The sequence below is a fragment of the Squalius cephalus genome, assembly GCF_949319135.1.
Source record: "Squalius cephalus genome assembly, chromosome: 5".
Classification (NCBI taxonomy): Eukaryota; Metazoa; Chordata; class Actinopteri; order Cypriniformes; family Leuciscidae; genus Squalius; species Squalius cephalus.
In genome coordinates, this window is record NC_137126.1 from 51,296,437 (window position 1) to 51,321,259 (window position 24,823).

Genomic DNA, 24,823 nt, shown 5'->3' on the forward strand with positions numbered 1-24,823 from the left:
GGAGTAATGATGCTGAACATTCAGCTTTGATCACAGGAATAAATTACACTTTACTATATATTCACATAGAAAACAGCTGATTTAAATTGTAATAATATTTCACAATATGACTGTTTTTGTTTGTATTTTTAATCAAATAAATGCAGCCTTGGTGAGCAGAAGAGACTTCTTTTAAAAACATTAAAAATCTTACCAATCTAAAACTTTTGACCGGTAGTGTAATCTCTGAAAGCTCTCTTGATGTCTCTCATCCACCCGGGTCTAGCCAATTGATTTCTACAGTTCTGTTCACATTACACACTGTTTTGATAGAGACTTCACAGAAATTCATGAAGTTGATGCCTCATTGAGCACAATGACCAGTTTACTGTTGTGCAATAGGATAGTTTACACTTACAGGCGATCAAACAATGAAGCATATATAGCATTGTATGTATGTGCACAAGTAGCACTTGTACTAGTGGCGAGTTGGTGGGAGTAATTCATTGGTTATGCGTTGATCCTTCAGAGCTTCCTCCTCCTCCTGCCAACATCTCCACCAGTAACATCAGTGACAGCTCAGCCTTCATCACCTGGTGTGTGTCCGAGGGTCACTCCGTCTCCAGAGCCGTCATCCGCTACCAGCGGACAGAGCAGGACTACAGCCAGCAGGTGGAGCTTGGTGTGCAGCCGGACCAGACCAGCATGAGCTTCCAGCTCCGGGGCCTGAGGGCCGACAGCACCTACCAGCTAGAGCTCTGGACCCTCAACAACATGGGAGAGAGTGTGGATCGGCCACATGTCATCCTCCAGACGTTGACCCCGCAGGAGAGCAAACGTGAGTCTGAGATCCAACCTTCCTATGTGTCTTCATCCAGTGCATCTCAAAAAGCTTCCACTACTGGAGTCAGAATCTGGTATTCAAGTGAATCAGTGTATTTATGCATGAAAATATTCTGGTAACTCCCAATGGTTTACCATTTTGGGGGCCCTAAGCAAAGTTAGGACGTTACATTCTGCTCAAAGGTACAGTTTTGGATTCATCAGAAATCATAATTTTAGCAATAATCAATTAACACTATTGGCTTTAGCTTGAACAAAAGTCTTCTTAAAAAAGGCAAACATTTAGATATCAAACATACTGTCTTTCTGCAAAACATTTCAGCTAAATGAAAAAAAATCAGCAGCCTAAAGAACAGTTACTCAAGGGACTTGCCCATGTTTTTGACAAAAATATCAGCAAAAACGACTTAATATATATTCAAACATTGATAAAGACAAGTAAACCGTCAGTAATAAAATAAGAACCAGTAAAGAAATTAGAAAAAACACAAATAAATACAACTGATCAGTTAAAGAAATCAAATGTAAAATAATACCAGTTTTCTTTTTATAAATAAAATATAGCCTAGATTAATCCTTATTAAAGTTACCAATGTTAATCAGTCAAGATCAATATCTATACGAGGATATTTTGACATAATTTTGTGTTTATTTGTCCCTCCAACTTAATTGAATTCATATTTGCACACTTGGCCTATATGAATCAATATAGGCCTAACCCTAACCCTATTTCTGAACAAGTATGCGGTTCCTGATCTTAAGTATCTGATTCCAGAATTGTAATCAATTTCTGATTCACAAACCAGTTGTCCGGCACAGCTTATCCAGTGTGCGGTCTTCCACCTCAGATGTTAGATGTTTCATTTTCGATTTGTTGGCAAAAGAAATTTTAAGCATGGGCAAACTTTGAGTCCTGGACTTCTTGTCTTTTGTTTCCTTTCTTTTTTGAGTACTGTGTGGATATATGTGCTTAGTAATTGTTTCTTTCTACTAATCCGGGCCGCCCGGTAATAAATCACGTCAAAAGGAGTCATGGATTGAGTTAACTGCTTTTGGCCAGCAGGGGTTGTCCAAGCCTGCATTAGCGTGGTTAGCATGGTGGTTAACAGTGCTACGTTCTGTACGGACTGCTGCCGGGTGGGAACTTAAAGTGATCGATCTCTCTGACGGGATTCACTCGTCCTCGTGTCTTTCAAACCTTACTTTTATTTGACTGTGAAAAATTAAATATTTAGAGAAATGCTTTCTTAAGTTTTTGTTTTTGTTTGTTTGTTTGCTCCAGAGAAAGAAAGTCATGAGGGGAAGTAAATGGCAGAATGATCATTTCTGGGTCTTCCTTTAAGTCTGTAGGTTGACTAAAGTGAGCAGCCTTCTGAACCACAGCATGGCAGATGAGACTGGCTGTACACACTGAGAGAGTAACTCTGCCCTCTACAGGCACGGATCACTTAGTGTTTATAAATCAGAATCAGAAAGAGCTTTATTGCACACACAAGGAATGTACCTTGCTATTGTAGCTTCCAGTCTACACATATAAATATAACAAGGCACATAATAACATTTACGGATAAGACACATATAGGTTGAGTCAGGATAAACATTTACAGATAATGAACATATTTACAGTATTTGTTATTAATATTTATTATAGCTGGACTGTGACGCTATTTTCTTCTAGAAACAAACTTTGTTGCATTATTTTCCTGTTATCTCTGTAAAGCTGCTTTGAAACAATCTGTATTGTAAAAAGCTCTACATAAATAAAGGTGACTGTTTTAAATAATAATATTAATAAATAGGACTAAATTAATTTATAAAGATATTGCACTATACAGTGGAGTATTGCACTTGGAAGGCATTTAACTGTTGAAGAGGGAAACAGCCTGTGGTAAGAAGCTTGTTCTGTGCCGAGATGTTCTAGTGCGCAGTGATCTGAGGTTCACACAGGCTGTGGCCGGGATGAGCGAGTCTGGGAAGATTTTACCTGCTCTCTTCCTCACTCTGGAAGAGTACAGGTCCTGGAGGGTGAGCAGATGCCAATAATCCTCTCCGCAGGCCTGTCCTTTGTTAAGTCACCTTTGTTTATATAGTACTTTTTTACAATACAAATTGTTTCAAAGCCACTTTACAGCTTTGTATTCTCCTGATGTGTGACTTGGTGGCTGAACCACACCAGTTATAGAAGTGCACAAGATAGACTCAATGACGGCTGAGTAGAGTGGTGTCAGCTGGCGAAGGAAGTATAACCTCTGCTTGGCCATCAATGTGATTGTCCCACTTCAGGTCCGGAGAGATGGTGGTGCGCAGGAACCTGAATGGCTCCACTGCTCCACAGTGCTGTTCATGATGCTGAGAGGAGGAGAGCAGGGGCTCCACCATCATCTCCACTGTTCTGAGCTTGATCAGATCCAGGTTGTTGTGACTGCACCAGACAGCCAGTTGTTCAAACTCTTGTCTAAATGCAGACTGGTGCAGTCATGTGTGTAGAGTGAGAAGAGCAGGAGAGAGAATAACACACACCTGAGGAGCACCAGCGCTGATAGTGAGGGTCCTGGATGTGAGTTTCCCCAGTAGCTGCTGCCTCTCTGTCAGAAAGCTGATGATCCACTGACAGACTGGGGTGGGCAGGAAAAACTGGGTCAGTTTGATGATAGAAGATGGTGGTTGAAAGACAAACTGAAGTCCACAAATAAGATCCTTGCGTAAGTCCCAGGTCTGTCCAGATGTTGCAGGATATAATGTTGACTGCATTATCCACAGACCTGCTTACTCTGTAGACAACTGAGGAGGATCCAGCAAGGGTCCAGTGATGTTCTTCTGGTGGGCCAACACCAGTCATTCAAACGACTTAAGGAACACAGACATGAGAGCAACAGGTCGGTTATTAAGTCCAGTGATTTGGTTTTTTTGGGGGATCGGGATGATAGTGAAGCGTTTGAAGCAGCAGGGAACTTCACACTGCTCCAGTGATCTATTGAAGATCTGCGTGAAGATTGGGGTCAGTTGGTCAGCGCAGGCTTTTAAACAAGCAGCTGAGACGCCGTCTGGGCCTGAAGCTTTCCTAGTCTTCTCTTTTCTGAAGGTCCGGCTCACGTCCTCCACACACACACCTGAAGCGCAGGTTGGCAGGAGGAGGAGGAGGGTTGCAGGAGGTGCTGGTGAGTGTGTGAAGTGAAGATCAAAGCGGGTGTGAGTCTAGGATTCTCAAACCTGCAGTAAAACACATTCAGATCCTCAGTCAGTAGTTGATTCTCCTGTCTTGTAATTGGTGATGTTCATCATACTCTTCTAGACTGATGCTGGGTCATTGGCTGAGAACTGGATTTTCAGCTTCTCAGATTAGCTTCTTTTAGCCACTCTGATCTCCTTCGTTAGTCTGTTTCTGGCCTGGTTAGGTTAGCTGATTTAAGTTTCTGACTGTAAGTCGGTATAAGATGAACTAGACAATGATCAGAGAGCCCCAAATCTGAACATGGGACAGAGTGATATGAAGAGTTTGAAAAGTCTTTGTTTGTGCGGGTGAGGAGAAGTAGTTCACCCGTTTTGTTAGGAAGGCATCGGAGATTTGCTGGATGGATACTTATAGTTAGAAAGCCACATTCAAAGACCTTAACAAGCGTGCCCTTTCCGTCTGACCACGTGGTTGAACAGAACCGCTGCTCCTCAGATTAAAGCGTTCAACAAAACGTCTGAATAATCAAAGACTGGAAAAATGTTGCCTGGTGTGTGTTGCCTTATGTCCAGTAGTTTGTCTCTTGTGAAACTGATAAGAAAAGAATGACTTAACACAGAACAAACAAACAAAAACAGCAAAATAACTGGGGGGCTCCACATGAGGCAGCCATCTTATCCTTAACTATGATGAACATAAGCCTCTAAACTGTGGTAATTTCTCTTCCGCATGACACAAAAAAACAATGAAATACAGCGTTTGTTGTACCAGACAAATACTTTAACGCCATGTGATCCAGGCACAAATTATAAATTTTGACCATTTTAACAATAAATAAATTCAAACAAATTAACAAAATATAATGAAAGTAAATGTATATTATTGAGCAAAATGGGTACAAATGTGCGAAAAACAATAAAAATACTGATACTGTTTAATTCACATTATGCTACTTAATGTAACATTATTAATATTTATTTAACATCTTACATTATTTAACACTTGACAGGTAATGTTCTGCAATATAGAATGTGATTTACAGCCATATTCTAGACTGTAATTCTGTCTGTTGTGTTTCAGAGCTGCACGGACTCACGGCTCATGGAAACATGCTCTTCTACGCCATACTGGGCTCCGCTGGCATGACGTGCATTACCATCCTGCTAGCCTTCTGCATCGTATTGCAGCTTAAGAGAGCCACCTTCCAGAGACGCATGGTGCAGGCCTTTCACAACATAGTGGTGAGATCACAATAGAAAACAACTGAATTCAACTGAATTCAGTCACAGCTTACACTGTATAGCAGGGCTGTTCAATCCCGCTCCTTACAGCCGGGTTTCCAGTGATCCTGAAGACCTTCATTAGCTGCTTCAGGTCTGCTGGAACGGACCTACAGAGTCTGTAAACATCTGTCTTTCCCGTGCGCACAGAGAGAGGAGCCCGTGGTCCAGTTTAGCTCCGTGCCTCTAAACATGCCGAAGAAAGTTCCCAACTCCAGCCAGTCTGTGGCCTATCCGGCCCTGGATTGGAGTGACATAAAGTTCCAGGACGTGATCGGAGAGGGAAACTTTGGACAGGTGTTGAAAGCTCGCATTAAGAAAGACGGGCTAAGGATGGATGCGGCCATCAAGAGAATGAAAGGCGAGAGGAATTCGTCATTAGAGTCATTATGTGTGCTAGCGGTTGCAGTTTTTCTCATGACGTCTTATTCTCTGTCTTCTCAATAGAATATGCATCTAAGGATGACCACAGAGACTTTGCGGGCGAACTGGAGGTCTTGTGTAAGCTGGGTCACCATCCGAACATCATTAACCTCCTGGGAGCGTGTGAACACAGAGGTGTGCGGCTCAAACGCATGATCTTCTCGATAGGGCACTACTGCATAGCAGAGCTCATTTGCACTGTTTGCTTGTGCTGCAGGTTACCTGTATCTGGCCATTGAATACGCTCCTCACGGAAACCTACTGGACTTCCTGCGTAAGAGCCGCGTGTTAGAGACTGACCCGGCCTTTGCCATCGCTAACAGCACCGCGTCCACGCTCTCCTCGCAGCAGCTCCTGCACTTCGCTGCGGACGTGGCGCGAGGCATGGACTACCTGAGCCAGAAACAGGTGAGTGCAAGAAACACGCTCTCCTAATAGTGTCTCTGCAATAGGATTATTTACAGGATTAGTTCCTTAGAAACATTCCAGGATTTTTCTCCATATAGTGACTTCAATGGGGTCCAGCGGGTTGAAGGTCCAAATTGCAGTTTCAGTGCAGCTTCAAAGGCTCGACACGATCTCAGCCGAGGAACAAGAGTCTTATCTAGACAAAACATCAGCCATTTTATAACAAAATTAACATTTATTTACTTTTTAACCACAAATGCTCATCTTGCACCACCACGACTTCACGCATTACGTAATCACGTTGAAAGGACACGCGTACAGACCTAGTGTTTACAAAGCGAACGTGCAAAGACAAAGTCAAATGCCCTTTACAAAAAATAAATAAATAAATAAATAAAAGGTTAAACAACGACTTTGGGCAATTTTGAAGTTGGGGGTGACGCGCATACCAATAGACTGAGCTCGTAATACGCATGTGCACGCCATCAGCGTTCTCACAGGTTTCGCGTTTAAAGTCTGTATAGAGTTTCCTGTTAAAACGGTGTCGTGTTAGCGGCCCCTAAGTTCATAACTAATGATCGTTGCGATGGAAGTGAATCAATCATATTAACTTTAGCTGGAAAATAACTTTATTCAAGAACTGCTATAAAGCCAAAACAATCTCTGTTACTTTAAACTATCTTTGTATCTCTCTGTAAAGCCGCTTTGGAACAATCTACATTGTTAAAAGCGCTATATAAATGAAGATGACTTGACTTGACCTACGTAACATATTTCTAAGAAATTTCTTCTTTGATTTATGATTGCTGATACACTTAATTTATTAACATTTAATCATGTTATGGTAATAATATTAAATTATGGTCAATTCAAGGCTGTTAATATGCACGTATTCGCTATCTAGCTAATTTTTGAATATATAGTATTCTATAGGCTACTCTCCGCTCGTCTTCACATGTATAAATGTAGTAAAACATGTTTTTTTGGGGGCTTTAGTGCCTTAGCTCTTTAGGGCTAAAGAATCCCTGAAACCTTGTATATCTATATTATCTATATTATTATTATGGTTGTTATTAATAGTGAATAAATCTAAAGCTTTTAAGACTATTATTTTGTGTTATTGAATTTGAATTGAATTTGTCATGAAGATGTGACCATTTCTTCCTTTTATGTAGGCTTACTAAATAATCTTAATAAAAAAATATATAATAATAAAAAAAAGGGAGGGGGGTGCCCTTTTTCAGTTTCAACACATGTCCCTTAAAAGGTCTGTGCACGGCCCTGAAAGCTGCTTTGAAACAATCTGTACAGTAAAAAGCGCTATATTAATGAAGGTAACTTGACTGTGCATTTATTTGGTTAGTTGCTGGTTCCAAGTTGGCACCGCTGCACATTTAATTAACATTTCTGAATATTTTTATTTTGCAGTTTATTCACAGAGATCTAGCAGCCAGAAACATCCTGGTAGGAGAAAACTTTATGGCAAAGATCGCTGATTTCGGCCTGTCCAGAGGTCAGGAGGTTTACGTGAAGAAGACAATGGTAAAGATCTGAAGGAGAACTTGTAAATGTGTAAATGAACGTGTGATTTAACGTGTGTTTCTCCGCAGGGCCGTCTGCCGGTGAGGTGGATGGCCATAGAATCTCTCAACTACAGTGTTTACACCACCAACAGTGACGTGTAAGAGTCTTCCAGTCTGTTGTGTTGTGTAGCGTGTGTCTGCGCTGAGAGAAATGTGCGTGTGTCTGTGCTAAGAGTAACATGTGTTGTGTCTGTGCTGAGATTAAAGTGTGTTGTGTCTGCGCTGAGAGAAATGTGCGTGTCTGCGCTGAGAGTAACGTGTGTTGTGTCTGCGCTGAGAGTAACGTGTGTTGTGTCTGCGCTGAGAGTAACGCGTGTTGTGTCTGCGCTGAGAGTAACGTGTGTTGTGTCTGCGCTGAGAGTAACGTGTGTTGTGTCTGCGCTGAGAGTAACGTGTGTTGTGTCTGCGCTGAGAGAAATGTGCGTGTGTCTGCGCTGAGAGTAACGTGTTGTGTCTGCGCTGAGAGTAACGTGTGTTGTGTCTGCGCTGAGAGAAATGTGCGTGTGTCTGTGCTAAGAGTAACATGTGTTGTGTCTGCGCTGAGAGAAATGTGCGTGTGTCTGCGCTGAGAGTAACGTGTTGTGTCTGCGCTGAGAGTAACGTGTGTTGTGTCTGCGCTGAGAGTAACGTGTGTTGTGTCTGCGCTGAGAGAAATGTGCGTGTGTCTGCGCTGAGAGTAACGTGTTGTGTCTGCGCTGAGAGTAACGTGTGTTGTGTCTGCGCTGAGAGAAATGTGCGTGTGTCTGTGCTAAGAGTAACATGTGTTGTGTCTGCGCTGAGAGAAATGTGCGTGTGTCTGCGCTGAGAGTAACGTGTTGTGTCTGCGCTGAGAGTAACGTGTGTTGTGTCTGCGCTGAGAGTAACGTGTGTTGTGTCTGCGCTGAGAGTAACGTGTGTTGTGTCTGCGCTGAGAGAAATGTGCGTGTGTCTGTGCTAAGAGTAACATGTGTTGTGTCTGTGCTGAGATTAAAGTGTGTTGTGTCTGCGCTGAGAGAAATGTGCGTGTGTCTGTGCTAAGAGTAACATGTGTTGTGTCTGTGCTGAGATTAAAGTGTGTTGTGTCTGCGCTGAGAGAAATGTGCGTGTCTGCGCTGAGAGTAACGTGTGTTGTGTCTGCGCTGAGAGTAACGCGTGTTGTGTCTGCGCTGAGAGTAACGTGTGTTGTGTCTGCGCTGAGAGTAACGTGTGTTGTGTCTGCGCTGAGAGTAACGTGTGTTGTGTCTGCGCTGAGAGAAATGTGCGTGTGTCTGCGCTGAGAGTAACGTGTTGTGTCTGCGCTGAGAGTAACGTGTGTTGTGTCTGCGCTGAGAGTAACGTGTGTTGTGTCTGCGCTGAGAGAAATGTGCGTGTGTCTGTGCTAAGAGTAACATGTGTTGTGTCTGCGCTGAGAGAAATGTGCGTGTGTCTGCGCTGAGAGTAACGTGTGTTGTGTCTGCGCTGAGAGTAACGTGTGTTGTGTCTGCGCTGAGAGTAACGTGTGTTGTGTCTGCGCAGAGAGTAACGTGTGTTGTGTCTGCGCTGAGAGTAACGTGTGTTGTGTCTGCGCTGAGAGTAACGTGTGTTGTGTCTGCGCTGAGAGTAACGTGTTGTGTCTGCGCTGAGAGTAACGTGTGTTGTGCCTGCGCTGAGAGTAACGTGTGTTGTGTCTGCGCAGAGAGTAACGTGTGTTGTGTCTGCGCTGAGAGTAACGTGTGTTGTGTCTGCGCTGAGAGTAACGTGTGTTGTGTCTGCGCTGAGAGTAACGTGTTGTGTCTGCGCTGAGAGTAACGTGTGTTGTGCCTGCGCTGAGAGTAACGTGTGTTGTGTCTGCGCTGAGAGTAACGTGTGTTGTGTCTGCGCTGAGAGTAACGTGTGTTGTGTCTGCGCTGAGAGTAACGTGTGTTGTGTCTGCGCTAAGAGTAACGTGTGTTGTGTCTGCGCTGAGAGTAACGTGTGTTGTGTCTGCGTGAGAGTAACGTGTGTTGTGTCTGCGCTGAGAGTAACGTGTGTTGTGTCTGCGCTGAGAGTAACGTGTGTTGTGTCTGCGTGAGAGTAACGTGTGTTGTGTCTGCGTGAGAGTAACGTGTGTTGTGTCTGCGTGAGAGTAACGTGTGTTGTGTCTGCGCAGAGAGTAACGTGTGTTGTGTCTGCGCTGAGAGTAACGTGTTGTGTCTGCGCTGAGAGTAACGTGTGTTGTGCCTGCGCTGAGAGTAACGTGTGTTGTGTCTGCGCAGAGAGTAACGTGTGTTGTGTCTGCGCTGAGAGTAACGTGTGTTGTGTCTGCGCTGAGAGTAACGTGTGTTGTGTCTGCGCTGAGAGTAACGTGTTGTGTCTGCGCTGAGAGTAACGTGTGTTGTGCCTGCGCTGAGAGTAACGTGTGTTGTGTCTGCGCTGAGAGTAACGTGTTGTGTCTGCGCTGAGAGTAACGTGTGTTGTGCCTGCGCTGAGAGTAACGTGTGTTGTGTCTGCGTGAGAGTAACGTGTGTTGTGTCTGCGTGAGAGTAACGTGTGTTGTGTCTGCGCTGAGAGTAACGTGTGTTGTGTCTGCGCTGAGAGTAACGTGTGTTGTGCCTGCGCTGAGAGTAACGTGTGTTGTGTCTGCGCTGAGAGTAACGTGTGTTGTGTCTGCGCTGAGAGTAACGTGTGTTGTGTCTGCGCTGAGAGTAACGTGTGTTGTGTCTGCGCAGAGAGTAACGTGTGTTGTGTCTGCGCTGAGAGTAACGTGTTGTGTCTGCGCTGAGAGTAACGTGTGTTGTGCCTGCGCTGAGAGTAACGTGTGTTGTGTCTGCGCAGAGAGTAACGTGTGTTGTGTCTGCGCTGAGAGTAACGTGTGTTGTGTCTGCGCTGAGAGTAACGTGTGTTGTGTCTGCGCTGAGAGTAACGTGTTGTGTCTGCGCTGAGAGTAACGTGTGTTGTGCCTGCGCTGAGAGTAACGTGTGTTGTGTCTGCGCTGAGAGTAACGTGTTGTGTCTGCGCTGAGAGTAACGTGTGTTGTGCCTGCGCTGAGAGTAACGTGTGTTGTGTCTGCGTGAGAGTAACGTGTGTTGTGTCTGCGTGAGAGTAACGTGTGTTGTGTCTGCGCTGAGAGTAACGTGTGTTGTGTCTGCGCTGAGAGTAACGTGTGTTGTGTCTGCGCTGAGAGTAACGTGTGTTGTGTCTGCGCTGAGAGTAACGTGTGTTGTGTCTGCGCTGAGAGTAACGTGTGTTGTGTCTGCGCTCTGTGTGTCTGCATGAGAGTAACGTGTGTTGTGTCTGCGCTGAGAGTAACACGTGTTGTGTCTGCGCTGAGAGTAACGTGTGTTGTGTCTGCGCTGAGAGTAACGTGTGTTGTGTCTGCGCTGAGAGTAACGTGTTGTGTCTGCGCTGAGAGTAACGTGTGTTGTGCCTGCGCTGAGAGTAACGTGTGTTGTGTCTGCGCTGAGAGTAACGTGTGTTGTGTCTGCGCTGAGAGTAACGTGTTGTGTCTGCGCTGAGAGTAACGTGTGTTGTGCCTGCGCAGAGAGTAACGTGTGTTGTGTCTGCGCTGAGAGTAACGTGTTGTGTCTGCGCTGAGAGTAACGTGTGTTGTGCCTGCGCTGAGAGTAACGTGTGTTGTGTCTGCGCAGAGAGTAACGTGTGTTGTGTCTGCGCTGAGAGTAACGTGTGTTGTGTCTGCGCTGAGAGTAACGTGTGTTGTGTCTGCGCTGAGAGTAACGTGTGTTGTGTCTGCGCTGAGAGTAACGTGTGTTGTGTCTGCGCTGAGAGTAACGTGTTGTGTCTGCGCTGAGAGTAACGTGTGTTGTGCCTGCGCTGAGAGTAACGTGTGTTGTGTCTGCGCTGAGAGTAACGTGTGTTGTGTCTGCGCTGAGAGTAACGTGTGTTGTGTCTGCGCTGAGAGTAACGTGTTGTGTCTGCGCTGAGAGTAACGTGTGTTGTGCCTGCGCTGAGAGTAACGTGTGTTGTGTCTGCGCTGAGAGTAACGTGTTGTGTCTGCGCTGAGAGTAACGTGTGTTGTGCCTGCGCTGAGAGTAACGTGTGTTGTGTCTGCGTGAGAGTAACGTGTGTTGTGTCTGCGTGAGAGTAACGTGTGTTGTGTCTGCGCTGAGAGTAACGTGTGTTGTGTCTGCGCTGAGAGTAACGTGTGTTGTGTCTGCGCTGAGAGTAACGTGTGTTGTGTCTGCGCTGAGAGTAACGTGTTGTGTCTGCACTGAGAGTAATGTGTGTTGTGTCTGCGCTGAGAGTAACGTGTTGTGTCTGCGCTGAGAGTAATGTGTGTTGTGTCTGCGCTGAGAGAAATGTGCGTGTGTCTGCGCTGAGAGTAACGTGTGTTGTGTCTGCGCTGAGAGTAACGTGTGTTGTGTCTGCGCTGAGAGTAACGTGTGTTGTGTCTGTGCTGAGAGTAACGTGTGTTGTGTCTGCGCTGAGAGTAACGTGTGTTGTGTCTGCGCTGAGAGAAATGTGCGTGTGTCTGCGCTGAGAGTAACGTGTTGTGTCTGCGCTGAGAGTAACGTGTGTTGTGTCTGCGCTGAGAGTAACGTGTGTTGTGTCTGCGCTGAGAGTAACGTGTGTTGTGTCTGCGCTGAGAGTAACGTGTGTTGTGTCTGCGTGAGAGTAACGTGTGTTGTGTCTGCGCTGAGAGTAACGTGTGTTGTGTCTGCGCTGAGAGTAACGTGTGTTGTGTCTGCGCTGAGATTAAAGTGTGTTGTGTCTGTGTCTGCGCTGAGAGTAACGTGTGTTGTGTCTGCGCTGAGAGTAACGTGTGTTGTGTCTGCGCTGAGAGTAACGTGTGTTGTGTCTGCGCTGAGAGTAACGTGTGTTGTGTCTGCGCTGAGAGTAACGTGTGTTGTGTCTGCGCTGAGAGTAACGTTTGATGTGTCTGCGTGAGAGTAACGTGTGTTGTGTCTGCGCTGAGAGTAACGTGTGTTGTGTCTGCGCTGAGAGTAACGTTTGATGTGTCTGCGTGAGAGTAACATGTGTTGTGTCTGCGCTGGGAGTAACGTGTGTTGTGTCTGCGCTGAGAGTAACGTGTGTTGTGTCTGCGCTGAGAGTAACGTGTGTTGTGTCTGCGCTGAGAGTAACGTGTGTTGTGTCTGCGCTGAGAGTAACGTGTGTTGTGTCTGCGCTGAGAGTAACGTGTGTTGTGTCTGCGCTGAGAGTAACGTGTGTTGTGTCTGCGCTGAGAGTAACGTGTTGTGTCTGCGCTGAGAGTAACGTGTGTTGTGCCTGCGCTGAGAGTAACGTGTGTTGTGTCTGCGTGAGAGTAACACGTGTTGTGTCTGTGCTAAGAGTAACGTGTGTTGTGTCTGCGTGAGAGTAACGTGTGTTGTGTCTGCGTGAGAGTAACGTGTGTTGTGTCTGCGTGAGAGTAACGTGTGTTGTGTCTGCGTGAGAGTAACGTGTGTTGTGTCTGCGCTGAGAGTAACGTGTGTTGTGTCTGCGTGAGAGTAACGTGTGTTGTGTCTGCGTGAGAGTAACGTGTGTTGTGTCTGCGCTGAGAGTAACGTGTGTTGTGTCTGCGCTGAGAGTAACGTTTGTTGTGTCTGCGCTGAGAGTAACGTGTGTTGTGTCTGCGCTGAGAGTAACGTGTGTTGTGTCTGCGCTGAGAGTAACGTGTGTTGTGTCTGCGCTGAGAGTAACGTGTGTTGTGTCTGCGTGAGTAACGTGTGTTGTGTCTGCGTGAGAGTAACGTGTGTTGTGTCTGCGTGAGAGTAACGTGTGTTGTGTCTGCGCTGAGAGTAACGTGTGTTGTGTCTGCGCTGAGAGTAACGTGTGTTGTGTCTGCGCTCTGTGCGTCTGCGTGAGAGTAACGTGTGTTGTGTCTGCGTGAGAGTAACGTGTGTTGTGTCTGCGCTGAGAGTAACGTGTGTTGTGTCTGCGCTGAGAGTAACGTGTGTTGTGTCTGCGCTGAGAGTAACGTGTGTTGTGTCTGCGCTGAGAGTAACACGTGTTGTGTCTGCGCTGAGAGTAACGTGTGTTGTGTCTGCGCTGAGAGTAACGTGTGTTGTGTCTGCGCTGAGAGTAACGTGTGTTGTGTCTGCGCTGAGAGTAACGTGTGTTGTGTCTGCGTGAGAGTAACGTGTGTTGTGTCTGCGTGAGAGTAACGTGTGTTGTGTCTGCGTGAGAGTAACGTGTGTTGTGTCTGCGTGAGAGTAACGTGTGTTGTGTCTGCGTGAGAGTAACGTGTGTTGTGTCTGCGTGAGAGTAACGTGTGTTGTGTCTGCGCTGAGAGTAACGTGTGTTGTGTCTGCGTGAGAGTAACGTGTGTTGTGTCTGCGTGAGAGTAACGTGTGTTGTGTCTGCGTGAGAGTAACGTGTGTTGTGTCTGCGCTGAGAGTAACGTGTGTTGTGTCTGCGCTGAGAGTAACGTTTGTTGTGTCTGCGCTGAGAGTAACGTGTGTTGTGTCTGCGCTGAGAGTAACGTGTGTTGTGTCTGCGTGAGAGTAACGTGTGTTGTGTCTGCGTGAGTAACGTGTGTTGTGTCTGCGCTGAGAGTAACGTGTGTTGTGTCTGCGTGAGAGTAACGTGTGTTGTGTCTGCGTGAGAGTAACGTGTGTTGTGTCTGCGCTGAGAGTAACGTGTGTTGTGTCTGCGCTGAGAGTAACGTGTGTTGTGTCTGCGCTGAGAGTAACGTGTGTTGTGTCTGCGTGAGTAACGTGTGTTGTGTCTGCGTGAGAGTAACGTGTGTTGTGTCTGCGTGAGAGTAACGTGTGTTGTGTCTGCGCTGAGAGTAACGTGTGTTGTGTCTGCGCTGAGAGTAACGTTTGTTGTGTCTGCGCTGAGAGTAACGTGTGTTGTGTCTGCGCTGAGAGTAACGTGTGTTGTGTCTGCGCTGAGAGTAACGTGTGTTGTGTCTGCGCTCTGTGCGTCTGCGTGAGAGTAACGTGTGTTGTGTCTGCGTGAGAGTAACGTGTGTTGTGTCTGCGCTGAGAGTAACGTGTGTTGTGTCTGCGCTGAGAGTAACGTGTGTTGTGTCTGCGTGAGAGTAACGTGTGTTGTGTCTGTGCTGAGTGTAACGTGTGTTGTGTCTGCGCTGAGAGTAACGTGTGTTGTGTCTGCGCTGAGAGTAAAGTGTGTTGTGTCTGCGCTGAGAGTAACGTGTGTTGTGTCTGCGTGAGAGTAACGTGTGTTGTGTCTGCGTGAGAGTAACGTGTGTTGTGTCTGCGCTGAGAGTAACGTGTGTTGTGTCTGCGTGAGAGTAACGTGTGTTGTGTCTGCGTGAGAGTAACGTGTGTTGTGTCTGCGCTGAGAGTAACGTGTGTTGTGTCTGCGCTGAGAGTAACGTGTGTTGTGTCTGCGCTGAGAGTAACGTGTGTTGTGTCTGCGCTGAGAGTAACGTGTGTTGTGTCTGCGTGAGTAACGTGTGTTGTGTCTGCGTGAGAGTAACGTGTGTTGTGTCTGCGTGAGAGTAACGTGTGTTGTGTCTGCGCTGAGAGTAACGTGTGTTGTGTCTGCGCTGAGAGTAACGTTTGTTGTGTCTGCGCTGAGAGTAACGTGTGTTGTGTCTGCGCTGAGAGTAACGTAACGTGTGTTGTGTCTGCGCTGAGAGTAACGTGTGTTGTGTCTGCGCTGAGAGTAACGTGTGTTGTGTCTGCGCTCTGTGCGTCTGCGTGAGAGTAACGTGTGTTGTGTCTGCGTGAGAGTAACGTGTGTTGTGTCTGCGCTGAGAGTAACGTGTGTTGTGTCTGCGCTGAGAGTAACGTGTGTTGTGTCTGCGTGAGAGTAACGTGTGTTGTGTCTGTGCTGAGTGTAACGTGTGTTGTGTCTGCGCTGAGAGTAACGTGTGTTGTGTCTGCGCTCTGTGCGTCTGCGTGAGAGTAACGTGTGTTGTGTCTGCGTGAGAGTAACGTGTGTTGTGTCTGCGCTGAGAGTAACGTGTGTTGTGTCTGCGCTGAGAGTAACGTGTGTTGTGTCTGCGTGAGAGTAACGTGTGTTGTGTCTGTGCTGAGTGTAACGTGTGTTGTGTCTGCGCTGAGAGTAACGTGTGTTGTGTCTGTGCTGAGTGTAACGTGTGTTGTGTCTGCGCTGAGAGTAACGTGTGTTGTGTCTGCGCTGAGAGTAACGTGTGTTGTGTCTGCGTGAGAGTAACGTGTGAGTAACGTGTGTTGTGTCTGCGCTGAGAGTAACGTGTGTTGTGTCTGCGTGAGAGTAACGTGTGTTGTGTCTGTGCTGAGTGTAACGTGTGTTGTGTCTGTGCTGAGTGTAACGTGTGTTGTGTCTGCGCTGAGAGTAATGTGTGTTGTGTCTGCGCTGAGAGTAACGTGTGTTGTGTCTGCGCTGAGAGTAACGTGTGTTGTGTCTGCGTGAGAGTAACGTGTTGTGTCTGCGTGAGAGTAACGTGTGTTGTGTCTGCGCTGAGAGTAACGTGTGTTGTGTCTGCGTGAGAGTAACGTGTGTTGTGTCTGCGTGAGTGTAACGTGTGTTGTGTCTGCGCTGAGAGTAACGTGTGTTGTGTCTGCACTGAGAGTAACGTTTGTTGTGTCTGCGCTGAGAGTAACGTGTTGTGTCTGCGCTGAGAGTAACGTGTGTTGTGTCTGCGCTGAGAGTAACGTGTGTTGTGTCTGCGCTGAGAGTAACGTGTGTTGTGTCTGCGCTGAGAGTAACGTGTGTTGTGTCTGCGCTCTGTGCGTCTGCGTGAGAGTAACGTGTGTTGTGTCTGCGTGAGAGTAACGTGTGTTGTGTCTGCGCTGAGAGTAACGTGTGTTGTGTCTGCGCTGAGAGTAACGTGTGTTGTGTCTGTGCTGAGAGTAACGTGTGTTGTGTCTGCGCTGAGAGTAACGTGTGTTGTGTCTGCGTGAGTAACGTGTGTTGTGTCTGCGCTGAGAGTAACGTGTGTTGTGTCTGCGCTGAGAGTAACGTGTGTTGTGTCTGCGTGAGTAACGTGTGTTGTGTCTGGGCTGAGAGTAACGTGTGTTGTGTCTGCGCTGAGAGTAACGTGTGTTGTGTCTGCGCTGAGAGTAACGTGTGTTGTGTCTGCGCTGAGAGTAACGTGTGTTGTGTCTGCGCTGAGAGTAACGTGTGTTGTGTCTGCGCTCTGTGCGTCTGCGTGAGAGTAACGTGTGTTGTGTCTGCGTGAGAGTAACGTGTGTTGTGTCTGCGCTGAGAGTAACGTGTGTTGTGTCTGCGTGAGAGTAACGTGTGTTGTGTCTGCGCTGAGAGTAACGTGTGTTGTGTCTGCGTGAGTAACGTGTGTTGTGTCTGCGCTGAGAGTAACGTGTGTTGTGTCTGCGCTGAGAGTAACGTGTGTTGTGTCTGCGTGAGTAACGTGTGTTGTGTCTGCGCTGAGAGTAACGTGTGTTGTGTCTGCGTGAGAGTAACGTGTGTTGTGTCTGCGTGAGAGTAACGTGTGTTGTGTCTGCGCTGAGAGTAACGTGTGTTGTGTCTGCGCTGAGAGTAACGTGTGTTGTGTCTGCGCTGAGAGTAACGTGTGTTGTGTCTGCGTGAGTAACGTGTGTTGTGTCTGCGTGAGAGTAACGTGTGTTGTGTCTGCGTGAGAGTAACGTGTGTTGTGTCTGCGCTGAGAGTAACGTGTGTTGTGTCTGCGCTGAGAGTAACGTTTGTTGTGTCTGCGCTGAGAGTAACGTGTGTTGTGTCTGCGCTGAGAGTAACGTGTGTTGTGTCTGCGCTGAGAGTAACGTGTGTTGTGTCTGCGCTCTGTGCGTCTGCGTGAGAGTAACGTGTGTTGTGTCTGCGTGAGAGTAACGTGTGTTGTGTCTGCGCTGAGAGTAACGTGTGTTGTGTCTGCGCTGAGAGTAACGTGTGTTGTGTCTGCGTGAGAGTAACGTGTGTTGTGTCTGTGCTGAGTGTAACGTGTGTTGTGTCTGCGCTGAGAGTAACGTGTGTTGTGTCTGCGTGAGAGTAACGTGTGTTGTGTCTGCGTGAGAGTAACGTGTGTTGTGTCTGCGCTGAGAGTAACGTGTGTTGTGTCTGCGCTGAGAGTAAAGTGTGTTGTGTCTGCGCTGAGAGTAACGTGTGTTGTGTCTGCGTGAGAGTAACGTGTGTTGTGTCTGCGTGAGAGTAACGTGTGTTGTGTCTGAGCTGAGAGTAACGTGTGTTGTGTCTGCGTGAGAGTAACGTGTGTTGTGTCTGCGTGAGAGTAACGTGTGTTGTGTCTGCGCTGAGAGTAACGTGTGTTGTGTCTGCGCTGAGAGTAACGTGTGTTGTGTCTGCGCTGAGAGTAACGTGTGTTGTGTCTGCGCTGAGAGTAACGTGTGTTGTGTCTGCGTGAGTAACGTGTGTTGTGTCTGCGTGAGAGTAACGTGTGTTGTGTCTGCGTGAGAGTAACGTGTGTTGTGTCTGCGCTGAGAGTAACGTGTGTTGTGTCTGCGCTGAGAGTAACGTTTGTTGTGTCTGCGCTGAGAGTAACGTGTGTTGTGTCTGCGCTGAGAGTAACGTAACGTGTGTTGTGTCTGCGCTGAGAGTAACGTGTGTTGTGTCTGCGCTGAGAGTAACGTGTGTTGTGTCTGCGCTCTGTGCGTCTGCGTGAGAGTAACGTGTGTTGTGTCTGCGTGAGAGTAACGTGTGTTGTGTCTGCGCTGAGAGTAACGTGTGTTGTGTCTGCGCTGAGAGTAACGTGTGTTGTGTCTGCGTGAGAGTAACGTGTGTTGTGTCTGTGCTGAGTGTAACGTGTGTTGTGTCTGCGCTGAGAGTAACGTGTGTTGTGTCTGCGCTGAGAGTAACGTGTGTTGTGTCTGCGCTGAGAGTAACGTGTGTTGTGTCTGCGTGAGTAACGTGTGTTGTGTCTGCGTGAGAGTAACGTGTGTTGTGTCTGCGTGAGAGTAACGTGTGTTGTGTCTGCGCTGAGAGTAACGTGTGTTGTGTCTGCGCTGAGAGTAACGTTTGTTGTGTCTGCGCTGAGAGTAACGTGTGTTGTGTCTGCGCTGAGAGTAACGTAACGTGTGTTGTGTCTGCGTGAGAGTAACGTGTGTTGTGTCTGCGCTGAGAGTAACGTGTGTTGTGTCTGCGCTGAGAGTAACGTGTGTTGTGTCTGCGTGAGAGTAACGTGTGTTGTGTCTGTGCTGAGTGTAACGTGTGTTGTGTCTGCGCTGAGAGTAACGTGTGTTGTGTCTGCGCTCTGTGCGTCTGCGTGAGAGTAACGTGTGTTGTGTCTGCGTGAGAGTAACGTGTGTTGTGTCTGCGCTGAGAGTAACGTGTGTTGTGTCTGCGCTGAGAGTAACGTGTGTTGTGTCTGCGTGAGAGTAACGTGTGTTGTGTCTGTGCTGAGTGTAACGTGTGTTGTGTCTGCGCTGAGAGTAACGTGTGTTGTGTCTGTGCTGAGTGTAACGTGTGTTGTGTCTGCGCTGAGAGTAACGTGTGTTGTGTCTGCGCTGAGAGTAACGTGTGTTGTGTCTGCGTGAGAGTAACGTGTGAGTAACGTGTGTTGTGTCTGCGCTGAGAGTAACGTGTGTTGTGTCTGCGTGAGAGTAACGTGTGTTGTGTCTGTGCTGAGTGTAACGTGTGTTGTGTCTGTGCTGAGTGTAACGTGTGTTGTGTCTGCGCTGAGAGTAATGTGTGTTGTGTCTGCGCTGAGAGTAACGTGTGTTGTGTCTGCGCTGAGAGTAACGTGTGTTGTGTCTGCGTGAGAGTAACGTGTTGTGTCTGCGTGAGAGTAACGTGTGTTGTGTCTGCGCTGAGAGTAACGTGTGTTGTGTCTGCTTGAGAGTAACGTGTGTTGTGTCTGCGTGAGTGTAACGTGTGTTGTGTCTGCGCTGAGAGTAACGTGTGTTGTGTCTGCACTGAGAGTAACGTTTGTTGTGTCTGCGCTGAGAGTAACGTGTTGTGTCTGCGCTGAGAGTAACGTGTGTTGTGTCTGCGCTGAGAGTAACGTGTGTTGTGTCTGCGCTGAGAGTAACGTGTGTTGTGTCTGCGCTGAGAGTAACGTGTGTTGTGTCTGCGCTCTGTGCGTCTGCGTGAGAGTAACGTGTGTTGTGTCTGCGTGAGAGTAACGTGTGTTGTGTCTGCGCTGAGAGTAACGTGTGTTGTGTCTGCGCTGAGAGTAACGTGTGTTGTGTCTGTGCTGAGAGTAACGTGTGTTGTGTCTGCGCTGAGAGTAACGTGTGTTGTGTCTGCGTGAGTAACGTGTGTTGTGTCTGCGCTGAGAGTAACGTGTGTTGTGTCTGCGCTGAGAGTAACGTGTGTTGTGTCTGCGTGAGTAACGTGTGTTGTGTCTGGGCTGAGAGTAACGTGTGTTGTGTCTGCGCTGAGAGTAACGTGTGTTGTGTCTGCGCTGAGAGTAACGTGTGTTGTGTCTGCGCTGAGAGTAACGTGTGTTGTGTCTGCGCTCTGTGCGTCTGCGTGAGAGTAACGTGTGTTGTGTCTGCGTGAGAGTAACGTGTGTTGTGTCTGCGCTGAGAGTAACGTGTGTTGTGTCTGCGCTGAGAGTAACGTGTGTTGTGTCTGTGCTGAGAGTAACGTGTGTTGTGTCTGCGCTGAGAGTAACGTGTGTTGTGTCTGCGTGAGTAACGTGTGTTGTGTCTGCGCTGAGAGTAACGTGTGTTGTGTCTGCGCTGAGAGTAACGTGTGTTGTGTCTGCGTGAGTAACGTGTGTTGTGTCTGCGCTGAGAGTAACGTGTGTTGTGTCTGCGTGAGAGTAACGTGTGTTGTGTCTGCGTGAGAGTAACGTGTGTTGTGTCTGCGCTGAGAGTAACGTGTGTTGTGTCTGCGCTGAGAGTAACGTGTGTTGTGTCTGCGCTGAGAGTAACGTGTGTTGTGTCTGCGTGAGTAACGTGTGTTGTGTCTGCGTGAGAGTAACGTGTGTTGTGTCTGCGTGAGAGTAACGTGTGTTGTGTCTGCGCTGAGAGTAACGTGTGTTGTGTCTGCGCTGAGAGTAACGTTTGTTGTGTCTGCGCTGAGAGTAACGTGTGTTGTGTCTGCGCTGAGAGTAACGTGTGTTGTGTCTGCGCTGAGAGTAACGTGTGTTGTGTCTGCGCTCTGTGCGTCTGCGTGAGAGTAACGTGTGTTGTGTCTGCGTGAGAGTAACGTGTGTTGTGTCTGCGCTGAGAGTAACGTGTGTTGTGTCTGCGCTGAGAGTAACGTGTGTTGTGTCTGCGTGAGAGTAACGTGTGTTGTGTCTGTGCTGAGTGTAACGTGTGTTGTGTCTGCGCTGAGAGTAACGTGTGTTGTGTCTGCGCTGAGAGTAAAGTGTGTTGTGTCTGCGCTGAGAGTAACGTGTGTTGTGTCTGCGTGAGAGTAACGTGTGTTGTGTCTGCGTGAGAGTAACGTGTGTTGTGTCTGCGCTGAGAGTAACGTGTGTTGTGTCTGCGTGAGAGTAACGTGTGTTGTGTCTGCGTGAGAGTAACGTGTGTTGTGTCTGCGCTGAGAGTAACGTGTGTTGTGTCTGCGTGAGAGTAACGTGTGTTGTGTCTGCGTGAGAGTAACGTGTGTTGTGTCTGCGCTGAGAGTAACGTGTGTTGTGTCTGCGCTGAGAGTAACGTGTGTTGTGTCTGCGCTGAGAGTAACGTGTGTTGTGTCTGCGCTGAGAGTAACGTGTGTTGTGTCTGCGCTGAGAGTAACGTGTGTTGTGTCTGCGTGAGTAACGTGTGTTGTGTCTGCGTGAGAGTAACGTGTGTTGTGTCTGCGTGAGAGTAACGTGTGTTGTGTCTGCGCTGAGAGTAACGTGTGTTGTGTCTGCGCTGAGAGTAACGTTTGTTGTGTCTGCGCTGAGAGTAACGTGTGTTGTGTCTGCGCTGAGAGTAACGTAACGTGTGTTGTGTCTGCGTGAGAGTAACGTGTGTTGTGTCTGCGCTGAGAGTAACGTGTGTTGTGTCTGCGCTGAGAGTAACGTGTGTTGTGTCTGCGTGAGAGTAACGTGTGTTGTGTCTGTGCTGAGTGTAACGTGTGTTGTGTCTGCGCTGAGAGTAACGTGTGTTGTGTCTGCGCTCTGTGCGTCTGCGTGAGAGTAACGTGTGTTGTGTCTGCGTGAGAGTAACGTGTGTTGTGTCTGCGCTGAGAGTAACGTGTGTTGTGTCTGCGCTGAGAGTAACGTGTGTTGTGTCTGCGTGAGAGTAACGTGTGTTGTGTCTGTGCTGAGTGTAACGTGTGTTGTGTCTGCGCTGAGAGTAACGTGTGTTGTGTCTGTGCTGAGTGTAACGTGTGTTGTGTCTGCGCTGAGAGTAACGTGTGTTGTGTCTGCGCTGAGAGTAACGTGTGTTGTGTCTGCGTGAGAGTAACGTGTGAGTAACGTGTGTTGTGTCTGCGCTGAGAGTAACGTGTGTTGTGTCTGCGTGAGAGTAACGTGTGTTGTGTCTGTGCTGAGTGTAACGTGTGTTGTGTCTGTGCTGAGTGTAACGTGTGTTGTGTCTGCGCTGAGAGTAATGTGTGTTGTGTCTGCGCTGAGAGTAACGTGTGTTGTGTCTGCGCTGAGAGTAACGTGTGTTGTGTCTGCGTGAGAGTAACGTGTTGTGTCTGCGTGAGAGTAACGTGTGTTGTGTCTGCGCTGAGAGTAACGTGTGTTGTGTCTGCGTGAGAGTAACGTGTGTTGTGTCTGCGTGAGTGTAACGTGTGTTGTGTCTGCGCTGAGAGTAACGTGTGTTGTGTCTGCACTGAGAGTAACGTTTGTTGTGTCTGTGCTGAGAGTAACGTGTTGTGTCTGCGCTGAGAGTAACGTGTGTTGTGTCTGCGCTGAGAGTAACGTGTGTTGTGTCTGCGCTGAGAGTAACGTGTGTTGTGTCTGCGCTGAGAGTAACGTGTGTTGTGTCTGCGCTCTGTGCGTCTGCGTGAGAGTAACGTGTGTTGTGTCTGCGTGAGAGTAACGTGTGTTGTGTCTGCGCTGAGAGTAACGTGTGTTGTGTCTGCGCTGAGAGTAACGTGTGTTGTGTCTGTGCTGAGAGTAACGTGTGTTGTGTCTGCGCTGAGAGTAACGTGTGTTGTGTCTGCGTGAGTAACGTGTGTTGTGTCTGCGCTGAGAGTAACGTGTGTTGTGTCTGCGCTGAGAGTAACGTGTGTTGTGTCTGCGTGAGTAACGTGTGTTGTGTCTGGGCTGAGAGTAACGTGTGTTGTGTCTGCGCTGAGAGTAACGTGTGTTGTGTCTGCGCTGAGAGTAACGTGTGTTGTGTCTGCGCTGAGAGTAACGTGTGTTGTGTCTGCGCTGAGAGTAACGTGTGTTGTGTCTGCGCTCTGTGCGTCTGCGTGAGAGTAACGTGTGTTGTGTCTGCGTGAGAGTAACGTGTGTTGTGTCTGCGCTGAGAGTAACGTGTGTTGTGTCTGCGCTGAGAGTAACGTGTGTTGTGTCTGCGCTGAGAGTAACGTGTGTTGTGTCTGCGTGAGAGTAACGTGTGTTGTGTCTGCGCTGAGAGTAACGTGTGTTGTGTCTGCGTGAGTAACGTGTGTTGTGTCTGCGCTGAGAGTAACGTGTGTTGTGTCTGCGCTGAGAGTAACGTGTGTTGTGTCTGCGTGAGTAACGTGTGTTGTGTCTGGGCTGAGAGTAACGTGTGTTGTGTCTGCGCTGAGAGTAACGTGTGTTGTGTCTGCGCTGAGAGTAACGTGTGTTGTGTCTGCGCTGAGAGTAACGTGTGTTGTGTCTGCGCTGAGAGTAACGTGTGTTGTGTCTGCGCTGAGAGTAACGTGTGTTGTGTCTGCGCTGAGAGTAACGTGTGTTGTGTCTGCGCTCTGTGCGTCTGCGTGAGAGTAACGTGTGTTGTGTCTGCGTGAGAGTAACGTGTGTTGTGTCTGCGCTGAGAGTAACGTGTGTTGTGTCTGCGCTGAGAGTAACGTGTGTTGTGTCTGTGCTGAGAGTAACGTGTGTTGTGTCTGCGCTGAGAGTAACGTGTGTTGTGTCTGCGTGAGTAACGTGTGTTGTGTCTGCGCTGAGAGTAACGTGTGTTGTGTCTGCGCTGAGAGTAACGTGTGTTGTGTCTGCGTGAGTAACGTGTGTTGTGTCTGGGCTGAGAGTAACGTGTGTTGTGTCTGCGCTGAGAGTAACGTGTGTTGTGTCTGCGCTGAGAGTAACGTGTGTTGTGTCTGCGCTGAGAGTAACGTGTGTTGTGTCTGCGCTGAGAGTAACGTGTGTTGTGTCTGCGTGAGTAACGTGTGTTGTGTCTGCGCTGAGAGTAACGTGTGTTGTGTCTGCGCTGAGAGTAACGTGTGTTGTGTCTGCGTGAGAGTAACGTGTGTTGTGTCTGCGCTGAGAGTAACGTGTGTTGTGTCTGCGTGAGAGTAACACGTGTTGTGTCTGCGTGAGAGTAACACGTGTTGTGTCTGTGCAGGTGGTCGTACGGCGTGCTGCTCTGGGAGGTGGTCAGCTTAGGTCTGTGTTCACTGGATATTTCTCAATATTACAGTAGGTGCGTCCCAATTCATGTGATTATGCACTGGTTAGCATAAATAGTGTGAGTAATGAGAAAATTCTAAAAACCACTTCAAAAACCTGGATGATGAATCATCAAGTTAATTGGACACTTCATGCACTCACTGATCGCAGGTTTAATTAAACCTAGTGTATGAAGACATGCTATCAGACTCTGATACTGAATGACTAAATAACCCTATAAAACTCGTACACTACACGGTATAGAGAACATTTAGTGCATCATTTGGGACACACCTACAGTATTGGAGATTGGTTGCATGTCTGAGGTGTTCCTGCTGACATGTGATTGGTTGGCTCTTGATTGGCAGGAGGAACACCGTACTGCGGTCTGACGTGCGCTGAGCTCTACGAGAAACTCCCGCTGGGCTTCCGGCTGGAGAAGCCACTCAACTGTGATGACGAGGTGTAAGTGTGAAGCGCCGGTCAGCCACACATGTGCGAGAGCAGGAGGAATGAACTCTTTCTCTGTCTTGCTCTACAGGTATGAGCTGATGAAACAGTGCTGGAAGGAGAAGCCGTACGAGAGGCCGTCATTCTCTCAGATCCTGATGTCACTCAATCGTATGCTGGAGGAGAGGAAGGTATCATGGGGATTATTACTCTTCCAATTCTGATGAAGAGCATCATTACATGTTGTTTTGCTGATGACCTTCTCCTCTCATTCTGTCCAGACGTACGTCAACACGACGCTCTATGAGAAGTTCACCTACGCCGGCATTGACTGTTCTGCGGAGGAGGCTGGCTGATCTCAGAGCTTCATTACGCTTAATATCATCCTCTGATTCACAGACTAGAGGTTTACACACACTCTGTGTATCATATTTCTGTTTGTTGTGAAGTGTTTATTGGTGTGTGAGATGTTGAGTGCAGATGC

General features: G+C 47.9%; 1 protein-coding gene across 1 annotated transcript in view; it reads left to right on the top strand.

Moving 5' to 3' along the window:
• tek (TEK tyrosine kinase, endothelial) overlaps positions 1-24,823 on the top strand; it is a 46,192-nt gene extending 21,369 nt beyond the window's left edge. Inside the window, exons 13-23 of the mRNA XM_079873316.1 lie at positions 509-817; positions 5,075-5,235; positions 5,425-5,635; positions 5,722-5,832; positions 5,915-6,105; positions 7,534-7,647; positions 7,716-7,786; positions 23,846-23,886; positions 24,258-24,354; positions 24,431-24,530; positions 24,621-24,823. Of these exons, the coding sequence (XP_079729442.1) occupies positions 509-817; positions 5,075-5,235; positions 5,425-5,635; positions 5,722-5,832; positions 5,915-6,105; positions 7,534-7,647; positions 7,716-7,786; positions 23,846-23,886; positions 24,258-24,354; positions 24,431-24,530; positions 24,621-24,695 (1,481 nt within the window). The 3' untranslated portion in view covers positions 24,696-24,823. The remainder of the gene's footprint in view (positions 1-508; positions 818-5,074; positions 5,236-5,424; positions 5,636-5,721; positions 5,833-5,914; positions 6,106-7,533; positions 7,648-7,715; positions 7,787-23,845; positions 23,887-24,257; positions 24,355-24,430; positions 24,531-24,620) is intronic.